Source organism: Amblyomma mixtum, chromosome 1 (assembly GCF_055824585.1).
Source record: "Amblyomma mixtum isolate Tamu chromosome 1, ASM5582458v1, whole genome shotgun sequence".
Taxonomy (NCBI): Eukaryota; Metazoa; Arthropoda; class Arachnida; order Ixodida; family Ixodidae; genus Amblyomma; species Amblyomma mixtum.
This window is the reverse complement of record NC_143012.1, coordinates 318181171-318207347: the sequence shown is the minus strand read 5'-3', so window position 1 is coordinate 318207347 and position 26177 is coordinate 318181171. Positions and strand designations below refer to the sequence as shown.

Below are 26177 nucleotides of genomic sequence, written 5' to 3'. Positions count from 1 at the left end.
TTCGGTCGGTCGGTCGATGTCTTTCCGCGTAACACGGCGAATACAGTTGCTTCCAGAAACGTGATGTTCATCTTCGATGGAGCCTTAGCCAGACAATGACACAAGCGTGGCGAGCGACCGCGTGTGTCCATTCACGCTTCTTTGAGCGGCATCGCTGCAAGTGTAAAGCAGCTGCATCTGCTGCGCGCGACCAAGCGCGGGCGAAGGTTGATGAGCCTTGCCTCTTGGTTCTCCTTAACACGACGGTCAGCGTACGACAGGACGTGAACGAAGCAATGGAAACTTCTAAGTGGATTTGAAAAACGACGAATGGCAAGCGAGCCACTGTCTTCTTTCTTCTATTTTGTTTTCTTTTTTTTTTCTACTACACTATAGCTTGCTTGCTGGTCGCTGGGATTGCTACAGTTTGTTTTGTTTGTCTTTTCGCTAAGGGCGCAACACATAGTGCGTTAACGAAGCGCGAACTAAACCTTTAGAAAGATCTCTCCTCAGTTATTCCACGTCTCTTAGCCTCGCTTCTTTTGAATACTCGATCATCCAAGCAGTAACGTATTTCTTCGCCGTAAGCTAGAGGCCCTGCACAGTTCGTTAACTCCATTATGTTTGGCGCAACGCCTGTAAAGAAGGTGCCAAGTGGCTGATTTTCTTCCCCGCTGTTTCCGAAACTGTTCAGGCATTCGACACTCTCCTACATCGAAAGCATAAAGCAGAGAAAAATTCTAGACCAGCCCAACTGGTACGTTACGATGGCAAGCTGCGCATTTCGTGCACGTATTTCGTGCGGTGTGTTTCTCAAATTCTTCCATTCGCTTACGCAAAACGCTAATATATTCAGGGTGGATACAGAATGCTGCAAAACTAGCTCTACATTTTCTTAGAGGTGCAGTTTATTCAGCCAGTTTATTCAACACACATACAAGCCCCGTCTGTCTTTAAAATCAGGCGTTTTATTTTGTTGGCGCTACAGCTGTTAGATGGCAGTTGACAAGAAAGCAAAGCTGGCCTCTGTAACTGAAATAAACCACTGCTTTCGACCGTCTTGCTTTATTTTATTTTTATCCCGGGTCTCGAATAATCTGATAACATACTCATATATCGTTTTTTTTTTCTTAGTTTCGTGCTGTTTCGCATCAACAGGTGACTAATTTTTAGGGCTGAAGTTTATCACTCTATCGTAGACGAGAGATTCATCAGTGAAGTGTTGCCCACGGTAAGCAAAAAGATCCTTTGCGAACTCATCAAAGCTGTCGCGCTCTCTTAAGCCCCACGCTTATATGTAAGCCCAAAGACCCAAAGGAGGAAAACTGTTCGCCTTGGGTTGAAGAAATAAAGAGCAAACTAGGTGTTTATTCGTGGCAGGAAAACTTGAAGCAACTCTGACGACAGTCTAAAGTGAGCCTATATCAATTGGTTATCACGCATAGCTTGCACTAAGCTTCCATGCGGCAGGTGGCGATAGACGGATCAGACGAACGAAGAGGCTTTCACAGTGCTCCTGGCCTACCAACATGGCGGCCAGTGCGAAGTTGGTGGTAGCCATCTATAAGATAGAAAAGGCAAAAAAAAGAAAAGTGCATCACAGCCACGCGCCGTTTTCACAAACCAACTGCTATGACCTCGAGTGCAATCTGTTTTGTTTTTTTTTTGCGTGTGTGTGCGTGGATATTCTGAGTGTAGAGCACACCATCATTCACTTCCAGACGGTGATCATGGATTGTTCAATGCATTGACATCATCATCGGCGTCACTCAAATTTTTTCAAAGATAAATACGCATTTTGCTGGAAAGCAAACTCGAACAGAGCCCCAAAAAAGCCAAACAATCGTATTTTACTAAAAACGGGAATTTTATTGAGTTGTGATGTGCCTTTAAGCACACGCCAAAGGCGAAAGTTTCGATCTTCTGTGATCACCGATATAATGTGAGGGGTTGGAAGGCGCGTACATCAACCCTCATAGCCTACTGCGCGATGCAAGCTGAGGATAATGTTTAAAATCGCGTAACTCGCCTTAGCAACAATAGTGCGGCAGGCACAGCGCTTTGACACCGCAAAACTTGGGGCCGCGAGATAACGCCACCTATACAGATAATGAGCCCGACTGCGAATCAAGTCTGAACCGACGCCGACAAACCACCTGAGTGTGCGCTATGTAGCTGGACCCGTGTTATTTTCCTAAACGCTAGTTCTACTGCTACCGCTTAGTCCCGCGTACCCAGCATTTATACCATAGGAGCCGCGATCAGCCAAAACGGCGCATGGGCGAACTATGTAGGGGGAAAAAAACGGAGGAGCCTAAAGGCGGTTACCCTTACGCAGCAAACGCAACGGTTGCGGAGCGGGCCTTCTGCCTGGACAAGACTGCTTGCCAGGCAACATGGCGGGAGGCAGTAAAGACCACGACTTCATCAACGGCGATATCCTGCCCGGCCGCAGGAGAAGACGTATGTGCGCCGCAACGGAGGTCGTGTTCAACTGCACTCCCTGGAAAGCCTTCTAGAGCACCGTACTCGAGGACGCCCCAGTTTCGGAGACCTTACGAGCCAAATGATGCACGGTGCTCACCGACACTTACCGAGTTGGTTGCAGTCCTTGCTGATGACAGCGCTCGTGGCTCAAGAAGCGATTAGAGTACCGCACGACTAGAGTACTGTTATGGCTACACTTTCTGAGAAGCTTTAGAAAGCACCGTGCAACCAGTTTCAACAGCGTGCAGTGTCAATGGCATGTGATGCCTAACTGAATTCTTAGTGAAGCAAGTATATCATCTCGGGTGTTCAATGGCGTCCCTCGGGCTCAGTTTCGGTGCTCTAAAAGGCTTTTCCAGCGAATGCATTTCGAAACAGGCGCCTGTGTCGTCGGTCACGGCCGACTGAAGAGATCGTTACCAGGGTAAAAAACTCGATTGGTATTTCTCGGGGATTCACAAACACGAGAAGAAGTATAATCGGCCATGGTTAGCTGTAGTATGGGGTCTGCATTTTACAAACCCGAACAAAAATTTAAGAACATAGGTGTAGCGAACAACCGCATGGCTGTTGGCATCGTTTGCGAAAGTGCCAATTAGGACCTCGGATCACGAAAAATTTTAGCAATGTGTGCACTAAATTCTCATACACTTAAGCTAGAGGTCTTTTTTTAATAATTATAGCTGTATTAGCTTCGCATCTATCACATACACTTTTAAAAACGGGCAACAGGACTGTTCTGCTGAGACACAATGCTTGGCATTACTTGAGAACACGCCGCGAACTGTACAGGTTTATTAACCTGTCTGAAAATCAAGATATCATAGAGCCCCTCCAGCTACAGAGAGAAACACTCAAAGCCAGTGCGTATACATAAATAAGCAAAAACACGGCGCTCCTGTTTCGAACACGCCAGCCTCTCTTTCAGTGTTCATCGTTCGTCATGCGTCTTCTGCGATGTGCGACCGTCTGTCTCTCGTCCTGTTCTGATCGTCTGTCAACCGTCCTTTCGTCACTTGGGAGCGGAGCCAATCAAACAGTTATGGGGAGGTCGAAAACCTCGCACAGCAGTATTCCCTGCTAGTACTCGTTCCAGCCGTCACCGATTCCGCTAATACGCGGAAACTAATCGACGCTGCAGACCAAACACCCCGAGACCACTGCGTTCTATTGTTCTTTCTATCTTCCGCAGGTAAACAGGCCCGGAGCACATAGCGTTACGTAAAGAAGGGCCGAGGGCTATCCGCGCGCAGACCCGCAATGAAGCATGTGATACGCCCTGTATAATAGAATAGCGTCCTCGATAGAGCTATGGGAGGGCTCGGACGATATCGCGCAGCTGGAATGACTTGCCTCGCTACGCCCCAAATAGCCAGAGGGGGCAACCAGACAGGTTCCATTACAGGATCAGGGCGAAAGCCGAGTAATGTCGGTGGCCCAGGACCACAACGGAACCCCGTGTTCCATCAGATGCTCGGTCGTTAACGAAGATCTAATGGTAAAATTGTCTATACAGTTTGAGTACCTGGGAGCGGTTCCAAGTCATCCAAGAAGCTAAACAAGAAAACCTGCGGCCCTTTGTGACCAGCAAAAACTGCTTACGTACCGAAGACTATAGACAGACGCGCAAGAATTATGTTCACATCAAGCAGAATTTAAGAACGCGTAAATTCTAGCGCTTTATGGGAATGAAGGAGCAGTCGCTGACGCGTTGCAAAACAGGCTAAGTGTAGTAAACATCTTACAGAAATCAATGGCGACACGAAGCAACTAAACTGAAAAGCCACCTTAACCAGTATACGTTCAGTCGTGCTTGTTTCTTGTATTTCTGTCCCGGTCTCCTGTTCGTCAAGTATTCGTCTTCAGTTCCCTGTGGCTTCGTCCTCTGCGGCAAGTGTTGTCCTTACGCGCACTGGAAAGCAAGTCTGATTTGGGGACGTTTGTTTTGCAGGTTCGACCAACGAGGCCTAAGATGATATCCAGACTCTCGAACAACGGCACACCGACCCCTCTTAGATGGCTCGCGCTCGCTTCTGTCTCACGATACCAATGCCTGCAAATAAACCTACGTTCAGCAGCATCAGAATTCCTTTGGCCGAGAGTTCACTTCCAAAGTGTTAAAACGTTCGTTGTATACGTTTATGATAAAATCCTGCGCATGCCCGATCAGTCTTTCGAAACTTCCGCGTTTGTCCGTCGGTGAAAATCATCGTCAGCTGTGAAAACTAGAAACCAAAGAAAGAAGAAAAACGCTTCTTATCGGCTTTAAATGGACGTGGAAATGCGCAGGATTAAGTTTTTTTTTTTTTCGTTCATTTATTTGAGCTAGTCGGATAAAATACGGTGAGAATAAAAACAGTAACTTTATACTGTGCGCTACAGAGGATATTACATGCTTCGATTGGAGGTGTTTTAAAATTTAATGCAGCAAAATGTGCGACATAGTGCGTCCGATTTCAACGCTTGTTCTCAGCGAGGGTAATGTACACGAAGCGACGGGGTAATTGCATTAAAAACAATTCACCGCAAGTGATCAGCTTAAATTATAAATAAAACGGCGAGTCGTAAATTTTAATGATCTTTCCACGCTTCCTCGTCTAGACGAAAAGCTTGCGAGTGAGCCAAGATGGCTTTGTCGAGTTTTTCAACGATTTAGTCGCTCTTTCTAAAGTTATGTCCATTTTTACAACGGCTTTCTATCGATACCTTTTCTTTCTTTTATTATTGCTCTAATGACCAACTCATGGGCGAAGAAGAATAATTATATAAACTGACTTCTCTTGAACCACGCTGTGTTGAGGTCACAGCTAGCAACGACCGTGGCGACTAAGCGGAGATGGAGTTACTCCTTTGAGCACCTTTTTTTCCCACAGTTTCTTCGCCATTGCACAATCACTCAATGCAAAGTACGTGCGCAGGCCAACATCCCAGGCAACGCCGTTATTTTGTATGATTCCCTATAGCTGAGGAACTAATTAAGTCCTGCTTGTGTAACAATGCAGATCGCGTGCCATTTTTCTCCAAACGAATGTGCGCAATCAGCACCTCTGGGGTAACTTTCCGCCAATATAGCTCAATGCCGGGACGTGCTTTCTCAACGGCACCCACATTTGAGAGCGTTGTAACGGCAACTCCACCAGAAAAGAGCGCGATCAGACTCTATAACAGTGGGACCACCGCGGGCCGTTTAGTTGGCACGCTTCTCTTTCCTAAGTACACCAGACTGCTTTCATCGCTGTCCTATCCGTCAAAACACTTTCGAAACTCAGGGATGTGGAAAGCGTGCGCTTTCAACACAGTAAAAAAAAAAACAAAAACATTAGGTACAGTCATAAAGAGGGCAACATCACCGTTTTAGGCCCTTCCACAATCACCACAGACAGAACGCAATCGTACTCTTGGCCGACGACACGCATCTAACCAGTTGCCCAGCTTGATCGTTCCCTCGGCAAAACGAGCAAAGAGCTAAATACCGACAGACACGTTTTCGGCAGCATAGAGCAGTATGGTAAACAATGCGGCGGCCACGAGAGTGCCTCTGAAAGCGACGCAACCATGACAGAAGCGCTTGTGATGGGTGTCGTTATCTCAGGCACCGCTGCTCCTGGTGGCTCCTTTAATCAGGAGATATTGGTATGGCGTATTTCGCAGAGCTTTTGTCTTGTTGCGCAGATGAAACAAAATGCCGCGCTCAACCTCTCGTGAATACTAGGTATCTCCCTTCTGAACCCACAACGTAATACCAGTGGACATTGTACACAAGGGATCGTTTTAGACGTACAACTAACAAAACAGATTCGAACGGTCGCGCACGCATGAAATGTGTGGCGTGAAAGTTAGCGCTACATAGTCAGGAGTCATATTTATGCCTAGAGTAGGAAAGAGAAGACTCTTTTAAAGCTTACAATCAGCTAGGTGACTATTTTTCTTAGAGTGAGAATAATTTTTTCGTTAATCTTTCGTCGCTAAGATAAATTAAGCGCTGTCAAGTCGAATTGATCCATACTCTCAGCGACGCAGATTTTAGCAAGCAAGAAGCTTGCAGTTTCGTAATTAGCACATCTAAGTATGTTTATGAGTAGCATTATGTACTTACATATCTGCCTCACATATCTGACAACGTGGAGTTAAACGCACCCTTTCAAACAACATCTCGAAGAAGAACATCAGAGACATCTGTAGAAAGTTTCAGAAATCATGTGACTGGGGTGAGACCGCTAAGCGTAGTTAAATTTTTTATTTATCTCCAGAAGTCGCGCATTCCTTGTAGTCACTCAGTTGTCGATTTTGAGACATCCTACGCTCAAATTACGGGCAGTTACGATAATTCCGCACGTCACCTCTGAAGTTACCGGACAAATAATACACCCAGCTCACTATGAAGCGTTGCACTCAAGTAACCTTTCCTCACTGAATCGCCCGACGAGCCAGAACAGCTCCGCTCACAAGTCCACAGAAGGTATGTTTCGCCACGCACTGTGCTGCAACCAACAGTCTCGTGCTTTCTGTGACGTCACTAACTGTGGGGAGCTGGTCCAGTGTGCACTCTGTTTGAAACGCTCGTCTGGCTGCACTGGTGGTGGTTCGAGGCTGCTTTGGTGGTGGGTTGGAACTGCACTGTACGTGCACTGTGTCGAGTGACAAGTGTTCTCTTTTATACTTCTTGCACCTATACGCGCACATACGTGCAAAGATGATCGGAGTGAAATCTAAAAACGAAGGTGGGTAAATTCTAAGACGGGTCATTTCTGCAGGACCAAGAGAGAGAACGTGGAACATGCAGGGTAGGCGAAAATAAATACGAATAGATCGGCAGCCTACAAGATTTCTTAGCGTGGAGGCATCAGCCCCGTAAGACACTAAACGTATGTCAAAGGGCGCCTCGAAGTTGTAGAAAGCAAACTACATCTGTAATTGGAAGTTGAAGATTCTGTAGGCGCTATATCTGCTTTTAACTCGCGTTCTCACAAAGGCTGTCCGCTGCTCGATCTCAATCGTACTTCGAAAGACACCTTGTACTGCGTGCAGGGAATTAGTTTTCTGATTTAGTTCCATCGCCCACCCTAACTAACGCCACCTTGTACTATCCCGTGATACTTGTTTGGTACGGGTAGAGACTCCATCTCTCTTCTTAGTCTCAAACCTGTCACCTTGTATATGAGAATTAAATTAAAACATACTAATCGACATGCTGCTGGTGACATCTCGAAAGCTTTAGCAAACGTCTCAGGTCTCTAAGTTAGGCAAGCGGATTGATGGCAGTCGTGCCAAATAAAAATTGCTCTAAGATTAAATGCGCTATAACTAGCTCTCCAACGATACCCCTGAGAGGACAAAACTTGGCAGCGGACAGTAACAGTTATGCTTGCCAGCAGTGTAAACCGGACAGAGCGAATCACAAGCGAGAGGAAAAGTAGCGTTCTTTACTTAGACGCCATTAATTTTGACACAAATAACTGAGGAAAGTCCTCAAGGAGCGTAACTACGCCAAATGATCAGCTTCCTGTTTAGTCTCGAATTTTGTTAACGAACTGACTTACACGAGTAAGTCGCACCAGCCGCAAAGCACGTTGTTACATGAACCCTTCTCAAGCATCGTTCCCGCACGCAGCAAGCGGTCGTGCCACATCGATGCCGGCCTGAACCGCGGCTGCGACTACAAGGACATCATGGACGCCGTGGAAGAGAACAAGTTCTGGAAGTCCAGGGACTCGCCCGGCCGAAGGCGGCGGTACGCTGACGTTCCCAGTCTGTTTCCTGATTTTTTTCACGCGAAAACGTTTAAAGGCTCATGACTCGCCGGCGTGTGCGTCCGCAGAAATTGCACCACCCTACCGTCAACCATAATGATGACGTCATCAACATTGCGAGTATGTCGTAACACGAAATTAATTAAGATTAATTAATTGGTTTTAAATTAGCAAGAATACTTACCAAAAACTGATGGCGACATCAATGGCGTAGTATGTCGTAGCCAGAAATGTACTGCGCATGCGTGTGACGTCACCTATGACGTCATCACCACAGTAACAGGGGCAGCAACAGAGGCGGAAATGGCTTTCGCCTCCACGAATTGCCCCCACGAAGCGATGAAACAGTGACGGTCGCGTAACCTCGGACTAATACGAAGATTCCATGACTACAGCGCAACGAACGGGACAAGAAGAAGGACACAGGCAGGGACACAACACAGCGCTGTGCTGTGTCATGTCTGTGTCCTTCTTGTCCCGTTCGTTGCGCTGTAGTCATGGAATATCGGAACCAACTCACCCAACAACTTACGTTGTCAAATAACGCGAAGAGTCGCCAGCATATGGAACAGTGAAACTCACCCATTTTCCATCATCCCCTTCCACTTTTCTTTCTTTGTCCCCTCTCTTGGCCCCGTATATCCAGATCCATTGAAGAGAAGACCGTCAAGCCCGCGGCCGCCATTCACGGAACGCAGGACGCTGTCGTCAGGAGCGTCCAACAAGCAGCGAACTAGACGTCGACGACCCCGCCGCTTTTTTGCCTCCCCGTGTCTCTCCGCACGTTTTCTCGCTCGCCAGCCTGCCATCCCCATTGCTATAATATTACGGCCCCCTCCCTACAGCCCCGACCTCCAGGGAGCGCCGCTCACGTACTCTCATCCCGACCGCAGTCACCTTCCAACACTGTCTCCCTTGTCATCGCCAGCAGCTGGTTTTTTGTACAAAGTACTCTCCACCTGCAGCTCCGCTCCACGTAGCCGCATGGTAAGTGCGAAGCGAGTGTTATCTCGCGAACTGGCGTCTCGAAGCGGTTTTGCCTCGTCATGGTCGTGTCGCGTTACTTAGTGTGGTCCAATGTGATAATATGGACTTATAAACTACGTCAAGACCAAATAATGAATTTCCATTCATCCAAGGGGAAAGTTAGTGCGCATGCAAAGATTTTGAACTGGAAAAGCTGTAGTTGACGTCAGTCTTATAATGGGCACCAAGGGGAAAAAGTTAACCGCCCCCTGTGACGTCAGAAATTATTACGAACAAGCGTTGCCGTTCTCCGACGTAGCTAATCGTGACATGAACTGTTACAAAGTAAGGCATCTAACGTCACCCAATCAAAGCCCGGCTTCACGAAATCATTCGAACGCTTCGAACGTAAGAACAGTTCGTAGCTGGGTTAGCTGTCGTGTCGCTGGGGCAAGCCGGAGTAAAATTTGATACAAGCCAAGCAGAGCGATGCTACACACGACAAAAGCTGTCTGGTAGCCACGTGCCTTGCATGAGTTTTTGGAGGCAAAATGTGCTGCCTCGCGCATGAACTCGACCCAAAATGGCGTCTGTGTGCGCAAGTCATGGTGTCATCCATGGCGCAAGTGTATTGGGTACAGTGCGGTGTGAGCTAGTTGCGGGAGCTTCGCATATCAAAGCAGCACCGCGCAGCAGGTGGAGAAAAGAATGACAGTAAAAGCTTACTAAAGACACCTGAGCAGACGCGAAACAAAGCGCCAAAGCAAACGTCTTTGCCAGGCTGTCGCCTCTCCACGTCATTTGCAGACAGCGGCAACCAGTTTTTGTTTCTGATAAACTTTTAGCAGCGCCGTACTGTAAATACAGCGATTGCGATCATGAGGCAAATGTGGCTTGGCAAGCCTAGCAGCGGCAACGCGTGTACCGTATTTGCCGTACGGCTATGTCATATATACGGCTGTGCGGCTCTGCTAAAACTTCTAATGTACGACTCACTTTACGGTTCGTATCCCGCACATTCGTGCTCGCAAAAAAATAAAGCATCCCGACCACATTTGCCACATCCATCATGTTAGGAGAAATGGGCATATAGCCAGCCTTCTAAGGTCTCATCTGGCATAAGTTTAGTGGGTTCACTTCAAAAAATTTGGGGCCAAGGCCTGCTGGAACTCCCTTGCTATCATGGATCTTTCCTCCATGCCTGTAACTGATCTTTTATCGATGGGATAGGATAGCAAAACTTTTAATGTACAACAGACAGAGGGTAGCCAGAGGGCTACCCGCCTAGACGACGGCCGAAAGGTCTTGACTCTCGGCGGCGGCTTCGGCCAGTCGGACGAGTTGTAGCTGAGTCGCCGGGTCGGAGCTCAGTAGTAAGGTCTCCCATTGATCTTTCGTGTTTATACCTCGTCCCTCCCGGGGGGCATGAGGACATTCCCATAGTATGTGGTCCAAGGTGACCCTAAGTTCGCAGTTTGCGCATTTGTCTGAAAATTGCCTTGGGTACATAAGACTCCAGAGGGCCGGGTTCGGAAAGGTGTAAGTTCTTTCCTCCATGCCCGCAACTGATGTTTGATGGAAGTCTGCGGCATCCTCTCTGTTCTAAACTACGCACTACAACAACAAAAGGTTGGTTGTTATATGGGTGTTACAGATGACACCACCGGTGCTGTTTCGCGCGGCGACAGCTGAACAACGCTGCTTAATGCATGCCTGCACTTTCTTTGGCCATCGATAGTTCGCCAAAGACGGCAGCCTTTCTTGGTCGTTGAAACCTTGAGGGAGCAGAGACGGAGAGAGACGTGACAGCGATGGCGCATTGTCTCGTTCCAGTTCAATGTGCTCCGCGACCGCTGGCGCCGGTCGTCACGGCGTCGGTTCCCGCAAGGCCCCGGAGCCTGCAACGCTTCCAGAGACCACCGGCCGCGCAAACTCCTCCAGGGTGGCTCTGCACAAGCGTCCGATTCGTCCTTCGTCTATGCGTGCCCACCACATACATATACATACTAGTTTACCATGTAAACAATAAAGTGTCTATTTTCCCCATGGTCTTTTCTTGACTCGGAGCTGAATTTGCGCTGCCCTGCTGACGCTGTCTCTGGGAAAGCAGGCCGTCTATGGGGGAGAGAGCATGCTTGCGTTCCGAAATGCGGTAGGCGTACACGAGTGAAAAAGAAGTGTTTGAATGCCGTCATATTCGCTTTTTGTGGGTAGCATTCAGACATATATAGTTAAAACACTGACTTGAGAGCGAAGGCGCCGGCCGAACTCTCATGCACACCCTCTCCACATTCTTGATAACCGCGATGGCAGCAGCTATGGTGACGCCTCTTGACAGTCAACCGTTACTCGGTGGATCAAATACAGGGCGTACAGCATGACAACAAAGATCTTTTCTGATCACGTGATTTTAATCGTTACCAATATAATGACGGCAGTTATTACCATGAAACTAATATTTAGGGACAGAATTCTTGTAAAGTTTTCAAAATAAGGATGCTTAAGAGTACCAAGATATTATCTTCAAACAGATTTAAACCCTGGTGATGCAGTGAACCGTTAATTTTGTGTATTAGTGTTAGCATTCTTCGCAGTACCGTGATCGCACGACGTTAGCTCAGATATAGTGCACCATTCTCTCTGCGCTTGGCCACCCTCTTTCAAAGTCGCCACAACACTTGGAATATATACAAGACGTCTTTGGGGGGGGGGGGGGGGGGGGGGGGCACCTAGTAACCAGTGTGCGCCCTTGAACCCGATGGATTGTTCCTCTGAATCTGTCAAACCGCTCTGGTGGATTGGAAGAGTGGAACCGAAACCGGGTTAGCGAAGCAATGTGTTTTATTTCATTTAAAGTGCATTTGACAGAATTCAGCTCATGGTCCAGGCCAAATTTGGAGGTCGTCATCGTGTCGAGTACGGTCAATTATGGTTGGACATCGATTTTGGTCCAAATCGGCCCAGGCCAGTCTGTCAAAGTCGATCCGTTGCTATGCTGCGCTTCTTAAGGTTAAACCAAGGTCAAATCAGGCACGGAATGGTAAGCGACTGTTGCGCAGGGTAGAGCTACCGCTCTAAAATTACGCTTTCGAGATTGTGAGCGGCGTAGACTTCACTTTCACCACGGGTTCTACACAAATCTAATATGCTCCCGCGAATTAATCGAAAGCGCACGCAACCCGAGGAGATTAATTCCGACCGAAATACATCAAATGTAATAAAATCCACCGCCAACTGTCTCTTAATTGTGTAAGAAGAAGGAACCACTTCATTTCGATCGCATACTAAGCTGCAGGACGGCCATGAACAATTCAATGATTGACCCGGGGGGGAGGTCACGCCAATATCATCTGCAAAGTGCGCGTAACTTTACTGAGAGTAAATTGCACTTTGAAAAAAGAGAGAGGCCTATATAATATATACTGAGGTGGTAGGGGTGCAATTTTTGGAATATTTGACTCGTTCACCTCGGCTGTGACAGTTGCACTATCAATTTTCCCCTGAGATGTGAGCAGCGTAGAGACCAGCTCACAAATCACATCAGCAAGCTTCATTTCATTCGTGGTCAAGCCCCCACTCCCTGAAAGAAAAAGTAAAAACTGTGCGTGATTAAAGCGGCCGCCCGATGGCACCTTAACCGCGGGGAAGATCTCGGTGAAAGGTGAAGTTAGGCAAACTCGCCTATTCTTTCTCACAATGACCGAGCGAGCGAAGGTGCAGGCAATCGCGAAGCTGTACAAAGCAGCAGATAGGAATAGAAGGCTACCCATTTTCACGCAGGTTGGCATGTGGCCATGACCACATCTAGGGGAACAGGAGCGCGCCGGCGCAAAAAATGCTAGCACTCCCAATAGCGTTTGCGCTGCATAGCATGCGACTAAGAAAATTACTTTTATAGTCTAAAAGTATTAGCTTCAGAGCAAATTATGTAGTCCCGTTCGATGAACTGCTCCTCGAAGTGGCATATTCACGTCACACAAGGCGGAGTGCTGTACCTTCTTTTTAGCCCGATGGTGGGCAACTCGCATTGCCTAAGCGATTCATGACACCTCGACACAAAAGCAATGGAAATTTAAGACTCTTCCTCGCCTGTTTTAAGCCGGCATTTTTACCACAGAGCACTGGGTCATCGCCTAATGACTGGGCCTGTTGCGAACTGCGCTGCGCAGAGCTGACGGAAAGAGACGAAAAAAAAAAAATAGCTGCTGTCTCGTACCTTTCGTGATTATTGCCAAAAGTCAATATCTGCTTCAGCCTCAAAAAGAAACGTTGTGAGCCAAAACTGAGCTGAGGGAAAAATCAAATGCAACCCGACGAGACGCAGACGACCCGCACCCGAGCGCCAGGCGGAAAACAGGAGCGCCAGTTTTGTTGTCATGAGGCGGAGGCGCGCGGAACTACGCTTTGTACCTTGCTGGTCGGCATAAAAGTTTCTGCAGCAATTAAAGTCTGTACATGGTCTGTGCCATTTTGACTGTAGCTACTGTACCAAAATCCACCAGCTTCGAAACTCTCTTCAAAACTGCATTGTTTCCAAAACCATATCTTTGAAGTTCGCTTAATTTGACTCAAGCGGATGTTGCATTGCCCACCCTGCGGTTTAAACTCCCGCCCACAGGTGGCGCGAAAATCGGCAGGCAATGTTTTAGGGAAATCAATTTACCGCATTTCAAGCGTGCGTGTACGGAGCACTAGGGGCTTTGGAGTGATGGCGGGATCTTCGCAGTCATGTTCGCAGTCGTTCCAGTGCTCATTGCCAATATTCCGCAAATTCCCGTTGAAAAGGTATGGTGTCTTCATCCCAGAAGAGGGGGATGACGCCACGAATGACAAGGGAGCTTGGAAGGCAAGTGTCGTACAGTTATGTGTTCCCGAGGCCTGCACGCCGATCTCTCCGCAGGTGCTGGTCAGTACTTCTGACGAGCCGCTGTTCATATACATTACGGATACAGACATGATGGTTGTCAACCAAGGACCGATCAGTCACGTAAGTAGCTGCAGTCGCAAAACTAGTACGTTCGCTTCCTGACAAAGGCGCCGCACTTCTGCGTGAGAAATTGCATTCATTCAGACAAAAAAACGCTGCCGCGGATGCTCGTTGTATTGCATGAGTATACTTATACGGTGCCAAAAATATTCGTTAGATTGCAGGCGTCGTGTGACGTCGAATACTAACCTTTTGCGATAATTTGTCAAATTAGCAAAGCGTTCGCGCGTCGTCTGCTGCGCGCACATTTTGCAATGCGCATGCGCTTTTATAAAACAGGCCAGGCTTTCCCGGGTTACTCGAGAAATTATCAACCACAAACTCAGCGCCCCAAAGCCGCAACTTATAGCTTTCACGTTAAAAATTATTTTTGTATATAACATTCCAGTTTTAGCATTGGAACTAGAGGCGCGGTAACGTTGCAAATGAATATATTGCGTGTACTCAACAAAATTACCTTTCCCAACACCAAGGGCAGTAAAATTATTTTAGCTTAGTAATATTCCTCTTAGTGAAAAGGTGGAAACGAACGATGTACTGCACCTATTAAAGGAAGGCTCCCTGCTTGTAGTGGAGAAAAAAAAATGAGAGATATTAACCAGACTTGCCATAAATACAAAGTGCGCAAGGGTCAAAGGCTGGTCATGGCTCCTGTGCAGTCACTAACCTGCAAGAACACTAATTAAGTCACTTAGTTGCTCAAATATACTAGTCACCCCAACGAACGTCCACTGTTGCAATGTAGAGGAACCTTACTGCTTTCGCTGCATCAACCTGGCATTCTTCACAGCTATTTCATTTCTTTTCAGGAGTGCGTATTTCTGCTGAATTCAAAGGACTGGGTACGAGGATTTATGAAGGGCAACAGCATCCTTCTCCTGTGTCGATTTAATGTGAGCCCTTGAAACACTGGGGAGACTCGTAGCCACTTCACTAAGCACACACTGTCTTTGTGCAGGGCAACACTGAACGAAGATTCAGGGTAGAATTTGACAGGTTTGCTGACAAGACTGCCGTTGAACAGTGCCAGCAGTGTACAGACCTGCTGTCACAATACTTTCCATTCCAGGACAAGAAAGAACTTGTAAGCATTTATTACTGCTTTGAAATCACAATTTTTCACACATCCATTAAGAGTGCACGCTCCTAGATATAAAAGCCAATCGAAAAGAAGTTTTGGTCACAACCAATAGCCATCCCCTGCAGTATATTTTGAATAATTTACTATGCACTGACAAGAAAATATCATGAGCAAGTTAGACTAAATAGTCACTCTCAAAACTGCCAACTACTTTTACATATGGCAAAAATATGTTCAAATCAGACTCCAGAGATGTGGGCAGTTTCAGTTTATGCATCTGTAATCTTCATTTGTACAGAAATAATCTTGCTGATTAAGAGTTGGAGAATGAAGTGAAACTGTAGTCACAAGTACAGAGACTTCTGTATTTACCTGTCCGAATTTAAAAACCTTTATGTGTGCAAACTACTGACCTAATCGAGATCAAATATCGCTCGCAAGGTAGCACACTATTGTCTGCTTTCTTTGAGATGTAATTAAACATTGGTACTTGCCTGTTTTTTCTGGAGTTGATGAGAAACTGCCGTCGCCTGCGTATTCAGTTTTCGCAAAAGCGAGCTGAGCAGAGGATCTGAAAGGCTTCTCCTTCTGCCGGACAGCGAGGCAAACGACCTGTCTCAGTGGATGGGCAGATAGCGTGCTTGCTTCAAAGATGCTATTGTCTGCTCAGTGAAATTAATGCCACAAGGAAGTCATCGCTTCTGTTACTAAAAGCCAATGAGTGACATCACTAGCACTGCACACACTAATAAATGATAATTCGTTGCTTGTGTTTCCACATTGTTTCTGTTTCTGGGGTTTAACATCCACAAGCTGCACATGGACTATGAAAGACACCGTAGTGGAAGGCTCCGGAATAATTTAAAGTGCCCGAGGTTCTGTAACATGCACTGACATTGCACAGCACAAGGGTATTCATGCATTTCACCTCTGTCGAGGTGCTCTGATATGTTGCCTGGAAGACGCTTCCACAGTCTGAAAAGGACAAAACGTCAGTGGGTAGAGGGGTGCCCAGTATGTCTTAGGTCACAGGAAAGCGCCTACACCTCGAAGTGTCATTCGCTGGCCTCAAAATATCTCTGCAACCTTTCCTCATGCGCTCTGAACACCGATGCTTGCATGGTCCGCAACTTCTGAACACGCATCCTCAATGCACTGCTTCAGTTCTGTACAGCTTGGCGTTTGGCAATGGCTGCAGACTCTTAGTTTTACAAATAGCCCCACAAAAAGTAGTCACACGGAGTCAGATCTGGTGAACGGAGACGACATGACATATCGGTCGAGCCTTGTCCCATCCATATGTTCGGGAAAGTTAGGTCCAGCCAGTTGCGGACACTTGTATACTCAGTTTCATACATAGCAGGCAATGCTGCGGAGGCTTCGGAAGTTGTGCATCGGCAGGATCATATTACTCCGCCGCATATAATTCATTTTTCTAAAAACTCCAGCGAGTGTTTGGACGAATACAAAAAGCGGTATAAAACAATATGGTAGCACTGAATATCACAGTCAAAGTTGTGAGGTGCTAGGTGTTCGGGTTCTCTGGCTATAATTTTCACTGAGTGTGAACTACTATTTGGTCACGGATTGAGTAGGAGTGATTCGCAACTCTACCAACCGCGTATCATACTGCCATGTGATTCTTGCTTCTCAAAGTCTTGATGAGACACAGGAGAAAAATTTGGCAAAAGGTAAAACGGAAGTCCGGGAGGCGGCAGTCATGGCATTTAAGGTTTGTCACAATGACATATGCTTGTGTTCACTTTGGTTGCATGGCGAACTACTTCTTGGGTGCGGACTTAGCCTGTGCGAACAGGCGTGCTAGCTTTGGCAGCGTTACCTGCTATGTATGAAACGGAATATAGTGTAGTGAGCCGGAGCCCAGTCCTACTGAAATATGTAGACCTCCTTCTGCATATGTCTCTCCTCCAGTTCAGAATGGACGTTATCCTGGAGCATTTCCAAATACCGTATAAACTCGTGTAAGGACCGCACTTGTTTTCTTATAAATTCGGGTGTGAATTTAAAAAAAAAACAAATAAAAACAATGAATAAATAAAAAAAATTACATAACAGTATTTTTTCTCAGTTATTTGTTCCAAAACAGAGGATGCAACCCATACACGTGCGTAACTTTTACACAAGATTTTACAGTATGACTCTATGATCACGGTGCCTTCAAAGTAAAAAGGATCAACGAGTCCCTTTCATAACAGTCCACGTCAAACCACAGTGTGTGGAGACTGATGAGACTGAACACATCATGTGTAAAAAAATCTCGGGTTGTTCTGCACTCAAAACCACGTGTTCTGTTTGTTCGCTCTGCCCTCGAGGTGAAAGACTGCTTCATCGGTGAATAACAAAAACTAAAGTTGTCCACCAGTGGATCCTCTGTTGTTCTGCATGGTTGAAGAAAAGGTGGTGGTCTTTGTCATCTTCAGACTGGTCTTGGAACGGTTCGCATCCTGTAAGGATGGTAGCCTTTGCTTTTCAGCGCACAACTAACCATTGCCGGAGACATTCCAGATAACAGAGCGCACTCGCACGACAGCTACGGGTCATATGAAAATGCCTTTTCAAGGGCACCTGCAGTGCTGCATTGCGTTCTGCCTTGATCAGTTCCCTTCTTGCTCTCGACACTGCCTCTTTCTTCAAAGGCTTTCTTCCACCTCAGCATGGACATTTCAAAGAAAGGGTGACAGTAGAACTTCATAATCAATTTTGTGTGCACGCAGTGAACTGAGCCAGATTCAAGGAACCAAGACATAGCTGCCGCGTTCGCGGAGTACACCAGCATATTACCGCATTCGTCAGAAAAACGATATGCAACACACTCAACACAAAAAGTTAGCCTTTCCCACGGGATAGAACTGAGACAACTCGAAGTTATCGGAATAGACCAACCGTTGAAAGCAGATGACGCTGGAAACAATGTGGAAACATAAGCAACAAATTATAAATTTCTTAATATGTGCAGGGTTAGTGATGTCGCATTTTCACTGTTTTCCTAGTAACAGCAGCAATGACTCTTCCTTGTGACATTAATTTCACCGAGCAGACGACAACATCTTCGAAGCAAGTGCACTACCCGCCCATCCACCGAGCCGGGACGTTGTTTGTCCTGCTGTCTAGCAGATGGCGCAGCCTGTTAGATCCTCTGCTCGGCTCGGTTTTGCTAAAACTGAATACGCAGCTGATGGCAGTTTCTCCTCAATTTCAGAAAATTCAGGCAAATACCGATGTTTAATTGCATCTCAAAGAACTTAGACAATCATAAGCTACCTTGCGAGCAAAGTTTGCTCTTGATTAGTCCACTAGTTTGCGCATGGGAATTTTTAAAAATCTGGACAGAAAAATAATGCAAGTGTCTATAGATAAGAGCAGAGATCAATGAAGTTGTGACATCATGAAGGTTACATTACTGAGGAATACTGCAGTTTGGCTTGGCATAAGTATACTTCGTGCCGCGCTTTTTTAAACTGCGGCTGTTTCAGTCATCAAAAAATGTTCCAAGGATTAAAGCATCTATGCATACAATGTTGTGGTTTTGAATATGCTGTGAGCAAGTTTCGCTGTGCAGTGTACACACCTGTAATCAAATTAGACAGTTCAGAGTTACAGAACTTCTGTACATTCATATGCAGCATTTTGGGAGGGTCACTACACTCATGAACAAGAGTAGTATGCATGATGTGGAAGTACAGAACCTAGGTCTTTCCAGTTGCTTTGAAACCATGTGTCAACGCAGTTAAATCAGCTAAGCATTTTCTTCTAGCTTAAAGGGACACTGAGGAGAAATTGAAGTTGGCCTGTATCGACAGAATACCAGCTCCCGATTACAAAAATGCCTCTCATACTGACAACAAAGCTCTTGTAACGTAGAAAAGAGCAAGAACCAAAATACAGGTATCGCCGCCACAGGCCAAACTCGCAAGTACAAGCGTGATGTCGTCATAGGACAAAACAGTGTTGCTAGAACCAATGGTTCTAACAACACTAGGACACGAGAAGCTACGAATCGCTGAGGCGCAGCCAATGCATGCGCAAATCTCCTCGACGTCGCCAGATGGCGCCACGTACCCAGCAGCTACGCGCGCGCCTGCAGCATTGGGACCAATCAGCGCCTGCTCACCGGCGGTAGGCGGGCTCCCGGTATTCCGCTAACGGTAACAAGGTACACGGTATGCTAAAGGTGTCTATTTGCGAGAACTTCGTTGACGACTTTGAGAGCGGGATCCATCGTAACGCTGGCAAAACGCCGGTGCAAACGTAAACGAAGCGACGGTAGCGACGTCCGCAATAGCCGAAGCTTGAACGTGCGGCCAGCGGTAGCTTTCTTTTCGGCTGCTGCTAGGCCGCACTGCTGGCCGCCAAAAATCACGGGGTCTGCGTTACGTCATGTGTGCGTCATGTTTCACGTCACTTAGTCCTGTGTCGTCATAAGAGAATCCCAAGTTTGAATCAGAGCGGCAGGAAAAACTTTTTCAACTTCGAATCTAAATTTCTTAGAAACAAATGCATCTTTCGCTGCCGGCCAAGTGGCAACAAAGCCATGAAATGCCGAACTATCGGATTTTGCTTTAAAAATATATTAATAGAGCTCTCCTCACTGTCCCTTTAAGTTCTGCTGAAACATTTATCAGAGCATGCTACAGATTGAACCCTTTAACCACCAAAGCAATCCTCGCAAAAGCATACAGAAATTGACAATTTTGTAATTGTTTTTATTTTTAAAGTAGTTGTATCATAGTTTTCTGCATGTAATTCTGATACTGAACATATATTACCTCACTGGTTTCTTCTTTTCTTAACAACTACCACCCTCTAGTGTTGAAAATTGCAACCAACACGACTGCCAAAAGCAAAGCAACATCGGGTTGGAATGGCGCGACTCGTCATTGGCGATAATGATACAATATCCCATGACAAGTACAGCTCGGGGTTGGTGGTTCGAAGGTTAAAGCTGAAGGGCACCTCCTTATAGTGAGAATTCTCTCTTCTCGCCTTCACAAGAAAAATTTTAATGCTAGTGTTACGCTTGCATGGGTCTGTGAAATCATTTTTGTACTGAAAGAACCATACCAACTTTACAACAGCATCTTTCAAGTTAAAGAGCCAAGGTGTTAAATATCATTTTCCTCTCTCTTAAACAGGCACCTGCAAAGAACACTGGCATAGACTTGACAGGCTTCTTCAACCAGCAGTTTGAATCACCCGAAATGCTCCAAGACCTTGTCAAAACTTGCTTGCGAGACCCATCATTCCCAAACTTTGTCGAACAAGTCGAAGATGCATTGAAAGGTTTGCTAAGTCAGCCGTAACTCACAACAGGACATACAGCAAAAAACTAGTTCGCTCAGAGTACTTACTACTACACAGTAACTATTACAAGGAATATTATTTTCATGCGGTATGAAAGCGGAGGCGCTATTCATAAGCAGGGTTCCCACTCCGAACTGATAAAAAAAGAATGGTACTTCTTGTTTCTAGACAGCACAAGCCACAACTCAATGCTACACTCAGCAGAAGTAATGTTTCATATATTTTATTATGTTTTTGTACAATGAGTAATCAATTAAATAAAAATTCATGCAAACGGCCGTTCGATGTCTTCTGTGACAGCTGCCAGCTTTCACACCACTAGCAAGGAATACAAAAGAAAAAACAATGAAATTAGTAAATCACACATGACTGCTCCTTTATGTGCAAACATAATGGAACACTTTATTTACAAGGCCAGGTGAGCCTGACAAGGGCTGGTATACGCTCGGAATTCACTATCACCATTTTTTTCCTGAGCTACTGCCCAGAGCATGCACGAGAGCAGTCTTCGCACATGGCTTGGCGGTTGAACTTGGAACTAATAATCGGTCCAGTTACCCATTAATCAATACGACGAAAGCTTTGCTAATACTCAAGACAAATGGATGAAGATACTGCGAGAACACACAGAGTTACTCTCATGGCCAGCATGTTACAAGTTAACATGGTACCAACAATATCGGGATAAAAAAACATAAAAAGCTTCTTGTTGGCTTTTCGCATCAAGATTATTTTTATTGACAGCAAGTTTTATGTTACTACTAGTAGCAGTAAGATGGATGGGGAATAAATAAAGTATGAACCTTTTTATTAGCACTGAGTTTCACTTTGCCCCATTATCAACAGTAAGGTGCGTAAAGCATCTGTAAGGCATGTGCAGCATGATGCTTATTTTTCATTCAAGTCAAAAAGTTGCAAGCCATTCCTGTAGCTGACATCACAGCTCACATGAACAGCACCTGATAAGCTGGTTCCCTGCCAAGCCAGTAAGGAGTATGCACTTGTTTCTGCCCCCTCGCTGCTTTTTCTGTCAACACTTGGCAATGTAACAAGACAACAAAAAAAATCTAAATGAAATGACATCAATTAAAAGGCATTGCTTCTTTACAATTAAGGATGTGCACACAACATGTGAAATCTTGCAATGGTTTGGCAGCTTTACAACTATGTTTGCTGCACTGACTCAACTCATTAAACTGGAGTCTACCACTTGATCAGTTGAGAAATAATAATCAGAGACCGGCCCTTGCAACCAAATACTTAATGAAAAAAAAGAAGTCCCCTAATATGCTGATCAATATAATTCACTTAAACAGCCTTCGCTGAATGTGTAGTCTGTGCAAAGCCCCAATGACAAGTAGTACAATTTACGAACATCTTCACCACAACTCATTTTAAGGCGAAAGCCTTGTACGGCTCATCAGTAATGAAGCCCAGCATTTGTCCAGGAAAAATGGCACCAAAACTACATGACCTTGTGACGTCATCAGCAATGTAGCAATTTCTCCCAAATGTGCAGGGAATTGAAGCAAGGATCTCAAGATGGCAAAGTGAGCATGTAACCCATAGGCCACAAAACAGCATTGCTTCTTGGCAAATAAAAGGTGAACTTAGTGTGTGCGTTTCCTTACAACTGTATGCTAATGGTAGATGCATCATCAAAAAAGGAAGGGAATATACATATATAAATTAAAAAATAATGCTTTCGCCTTCAAAGCACATAAGTGGCCTTAAGTGCACTCCATCATTTTATAGCTTGACAGCGTGTTGGGACATAATACCGGCACTCAAGCTGTTCACTAGTACAGTGAACCACGAAAGGAAACGCTTCGTTATTTTGCAGCCAATGCTTGCTGCCGAGATACAAGCACGAACAGCCAATTTGTTGTTTTATAAGCAGTTCTGTCACAAACGAATGGGCCTCGCAGTAACTGCAAGTTCTACAAAAAAAAACGCAAAAGTAAATTCTAAATGTTCCTCTTCACATGGTGCCAGTTTCTCTTTATATAATAATGAACGACAGACTGAGGCTCACATCTGGGCTCCTCTGGTCAGCTGGGCATTCCCCGCTTCTGTTCTTCTTTAATCTTCTCCCACTTCTGGAGAAGCGAAGGGATGTTCTTCTTGCGCAGAGCCAGCCCAGCGGACACCTTTGTCTGCACACAAAATATATGATCAAATGTGAGCTGCACATAGCAGTGCCATCCAGAGAAGCACGACAGTCGATCAGTGCAATACAGTGACCAGCAAGTTCTATATACCGACAGGACTGATGGGGCTCTGCAATGTCCCGCCAGTAAGGCTCCAACCTGGGCTTCAGCAAATATGCAAGCGTCGATTGTGAAGACATGCCAGGTTCATTACAACGCAGGCTTGAAAAAAAAAAGCTGATCTTCGTGCGGGAGCAAGAGGCAATAGGGCCACCTCAAGCGCGTTTGGCATTTCTGAAGCTTTTGTGCACGAGTGGCAGAAGCAAAGAGACGGGACTTTCATCAGCAAGTCTACTCAAAAGAGTTTCAAAGAGCTGAACAAGTGCCGGTTTCCAGAAATAGGTTTCCAGAAGGGCCAGTTCCCAGTGCCTCGCTGCAGGACTTTGTGGGATGGGTTAGGTATGCATGGTGCACCATTGTAAACGAGGCCTTGTAAACGAGCATTGTAAACGAGCATTGTAAACGAGGCCTTCAAGAAGTTGGGCATTTCGAATGCCATGGAACGCACTGATGATGAAATGCTTTGGGCTGTTGACGGCCACAAGGAGTTTTTTGCCAGCAGCAATGAGTTATGACAATTTTGCCGGCCGGTGCGGGGCAGCAAACGCGATAGAGGTGGGGAGGGACTGCATTCGGAGGCACTCAGTTCCGCTCGCGCCTTCCCGTAGGTTGCCCATGGGTTAGCTCTCGGTCTTCGCATGTGTCATTGCCCCATGCAAACTGACTGTTCTTGCTTCACACAGCGAGTGCATTAATTCGCGGCATGACTGCAGCCGCGTCGCACTATTTGGTACCATGATGTGATAGGGTGCTGACCTGACGAAAGCATGGCTATGACCCAGATAGAGGCTAATATTATTGCATGTAGGCGGAACATGGGGATCAACAGAATGGAAAGCTGGGCTAGTTGTAGGTTGTTCATGATGAAAATTTCTGGGCGCGAACAAACAAAGGACAGCGAAGAAACCACAGGACAAGCGCCTTTTTCACAACTAGTTTAATGGGAAAGCAACAAACACTTAAATACGAAAAGATATCAAAGGTAGGTACAGATGAAAAACAGTTAAGATTCCATGTCATGACTGAACAAACTCAAAATTTTCGCAGATAGCCTATTTCCTTTTTCGTGAGCGATACTGACGGCTTACTCACGCAGTTACCGTGCGAGGCAATATGGAAAGCTTCCATCACCTCCCTGATTCTTTGTTCAGGGTGACGGAATAGGACCTCTGTTGCCACGAAGATAGGCCGGCAATTATTGCATTCTTGTAGGTGTTCCCTCACCCCTGAGGCACTGCCATTGTTGTGCTCTTTAAGGCGAATGTTTAAGCAACGCCCAGTCTGCCCTATGTACACCAGACCACAGAGAAAAGGGATCTTGTACACGACTCCTGTTTCACAGCGCACATACGGAGCCCGGTGTTTGACTGTGCATGCACGGGAAATACGGTCAACCTTTTCCGCCTTTTTTTGTACAAGGGGGCATAGTCTGCCTAATTTCAAAGGGGCGGATAAGGCTACTTTGACATCATATCTTTCTGCCACGTGTCTTAGGCCATGTGATAAGCGGTGGATGTAGGGAATGACTGCATGCTTCTTCAAGTTCCCTTCAGCGGGGGGTGAACTGCCTTTGACCCGTTTTATTAACTTTATGCATGACTGGACAATGACATTATCAGGGTAGCCGGCGCTTACTAATCTGGAAAATTGGGCTTTTAAACTATCCTTGAGAACATGTAGACACGATTTTGCCAGGCTGGATCTGAGACATGAAATAGCTATTCCATTCTTCACCAGTTTCGTATTTAAGTGTTTGTTGCTTTCCCATTAAACTAGTTGTGAAAAAGGCGCTTGTCCTGTGGTTTCTTCGCTGTCCTTTGTTTGTTCGCGCCCAGAAATTTTCATCAGGAACATGGGGAGCGGCAATTTTTGCGATTTTTGAAAGCCGGTTTTTCGCAGAAGTTATTTTTTTAAGTTCATGGATTTTTCGGACTGTTCAATTATTTGGACCAACCTGCCCTCACCAACCTGCCCACCAACCCTTCCAGCCTGCCCTTCCGCCCGCTTGCCCAACTGTGTGCCAGCTCGCTCGCTCGTCCATCTATTTACCATCAACAAAAGGGCACAGCCAACAAGTTGCGTCCCCGCGTCACTCCCATTCATGTGTGGCCAGTGTTTAGCATTGTTGATTTAAAAAGTGTTTGTGGGAACGTAGCGTGATCCGACAATTTTGTGACAGTTGGTGGCGCCGGCCAATGAGCAGCTGTGCTCCCCACTGTGTGCAGGTTAAATTAGTATTACTACTTTTCACTTTCTTTATCAAACTTCGTCCAAGTAAACGCCTGGTATTGGGCATGTCTTAAAATTGAGAAAATAGTTTTTGGGAGGTTTGTTCGGGGAAAAAAAGCCGTAATTCTACAGCGAATCCACGTTTGTGGTCAAATACAATCCAAGCACAATACAAAGTCTGCATTCCCAGTATTCTCATGGCGGATGAACCGTCTTAACGGCAGCCTTTCCTCTAGGTACGCAACTCTGTGAATGCTTCTATGCATTTTAGACATAAAAATGACACACCTTTTTCTTCTTCGGAGCAGGCACAGCTGGCACGCTGACTTCGTCCTCGGGCACTGGGTCCTCGGGCACTGGGTCCTCGGGCACTGGGTCCCCGGTTGAAGGTTTTTCCTCAACACTGTCCTCTTGAGGTGCACTTGGAGCAGGCTCTGCGGAGAGTGCAACGCTGGAGTAGAAAGCAGCTTCCGCAGCATCCAGGCTCATGCCATCTAGGTTTTCAGCCTCCTCTGCACCTCGCCCTGCTTCGTCTCCTTCAGGAGCAGTGGTCTCCTCGGCCGCGTCGCTTCCGCTGCCTGTGAAAACATTAGAGGCCGGTGCCTTCAGCAAAACATTCCCACCAACAATCCTTTTATTTACTGTGACCACCTGAGTCAGTCACTGATGATTAATCTCTTCAAATGCCATTTCACAATGGGTCAAGTGTTCCCAGTGCCGTCTCAAATGCACTGCAGGCAGCTCGAACATTTAACTTTTTAAGTCTTTGTCCGGTTTCCACAATGTGGCAGCAAAACTTGCTACAGAGACCACAGCTGCAGGAACACTACTCAGAAGAAGCATAACATGTGTGAACATGTCCTAAAATATTCATCTCTCAGAAAGAGAACTAGATTTCCAGGTACTAAATTCTCTAAAGTCTCTCTCTCGGTATGCCATTCATCATGCTTATTTTTTGCTTTCTTTCAGCACTAATGTAAACAAGGGCACAATCCCATTAATAATGAACATAATAAAGACACCAGCAACATTTCAATTCAAATGTTCCTGCACCAAGCAGTTAGATGAAAAGGGGTCATGACACCATTTTTCAGACTCAAGCTGTT

The 26177-nt window shown here is 46.1% G+C and overlaps 3 protein-coding genes across 6 annotated transcripts in view; 2 read left to right on the top strand and 1 right to left on the bottom strand.

Annotated features, from left to right (window-relative positions):
* Positions 1-11233, top strand: part of LOC149372619 (uncharacterized) — a 138453-nt gene extending 127220 nt beyond the window's left edge. For 2 of the 3 annotated variants that reach the window (XM_089567148.1, XM_089567147.1), the window contains exons 4-6: positions 8078-8197; positions 8863-9203; positions 11016-11233. In XM_089567148.1, coding sequence (XP_089423274.1) covers positions 8078-8197; positions 8863-8953 — 211 coding nt within the window. In that variant the 3' untranslated portion in view covers positions 8954-9203; positions 11016-11233. Of the gene's footprint in view, positions 1-2317; positions 2443-4417; positions 4553-8077; positions 8198-8862; positions 9204-11015 lie in introns of those variants that run through there. The other variant, XM_089567149.1, reaches the window with a different exon arrangement.
* A 2617-nt stretch (positions 11234-13850) lies between these two features.
* LOC149372618 (meiotic recombination protein REC114-like) lies at positions 13851-20727 on the top strand. 2 transcript variants are annotated; one of them, XM_089567143.1, is made up of 5 exons: positions 13884-13967; positions 14083-14169; positions 14979-15062; positions 15128-15253; positions 20404-20727. In XM_089567143.1, the coding sequence occupies exons 1-5, from the start codon at positions 13911-13913 to the stop codon at positions 20569-20571; spliced, it is 522 nt and encodes a 173-aa protein (XP_089423269.1). In that variant the 5' UTR covers positions 13884-13910; the 3' UTR covers positions 20572-20727. The 2 variants fall into 2 exon arrangements, with proteins under 2 accessions (XP_089423268.1, XP_089423269.1); XM_089567142.1 differs by having other exon boundaries at positions 13851-14169.
* Positions 20728-20779: 52 nt separating this feature from the next.
* LOC149372617 (uncharacterized) overlaps positions 20780-26177 on the bottom strand; it is a 36342-nt gene continuing 30944 nt past the window's right edge. The window contains exons 14-16 of the mRNA XM_089567133.1: positions 25360-25649; positions 22608-22728; positions 20780-20890 (exon numbers count right to left, since the gene is read on the bottom strand). Coding sequence (XP_089423259.1) covers positions 22624-22728; positions 25360-25649 — 395 coding nt within the window. The 3' untranslated portion in view covers positions 20780-20890; positions 22608-22623. The remainder of the gene's footprint in view (positions 20891-22607; positions 22729-25359; positions 25650-26177) is intronic.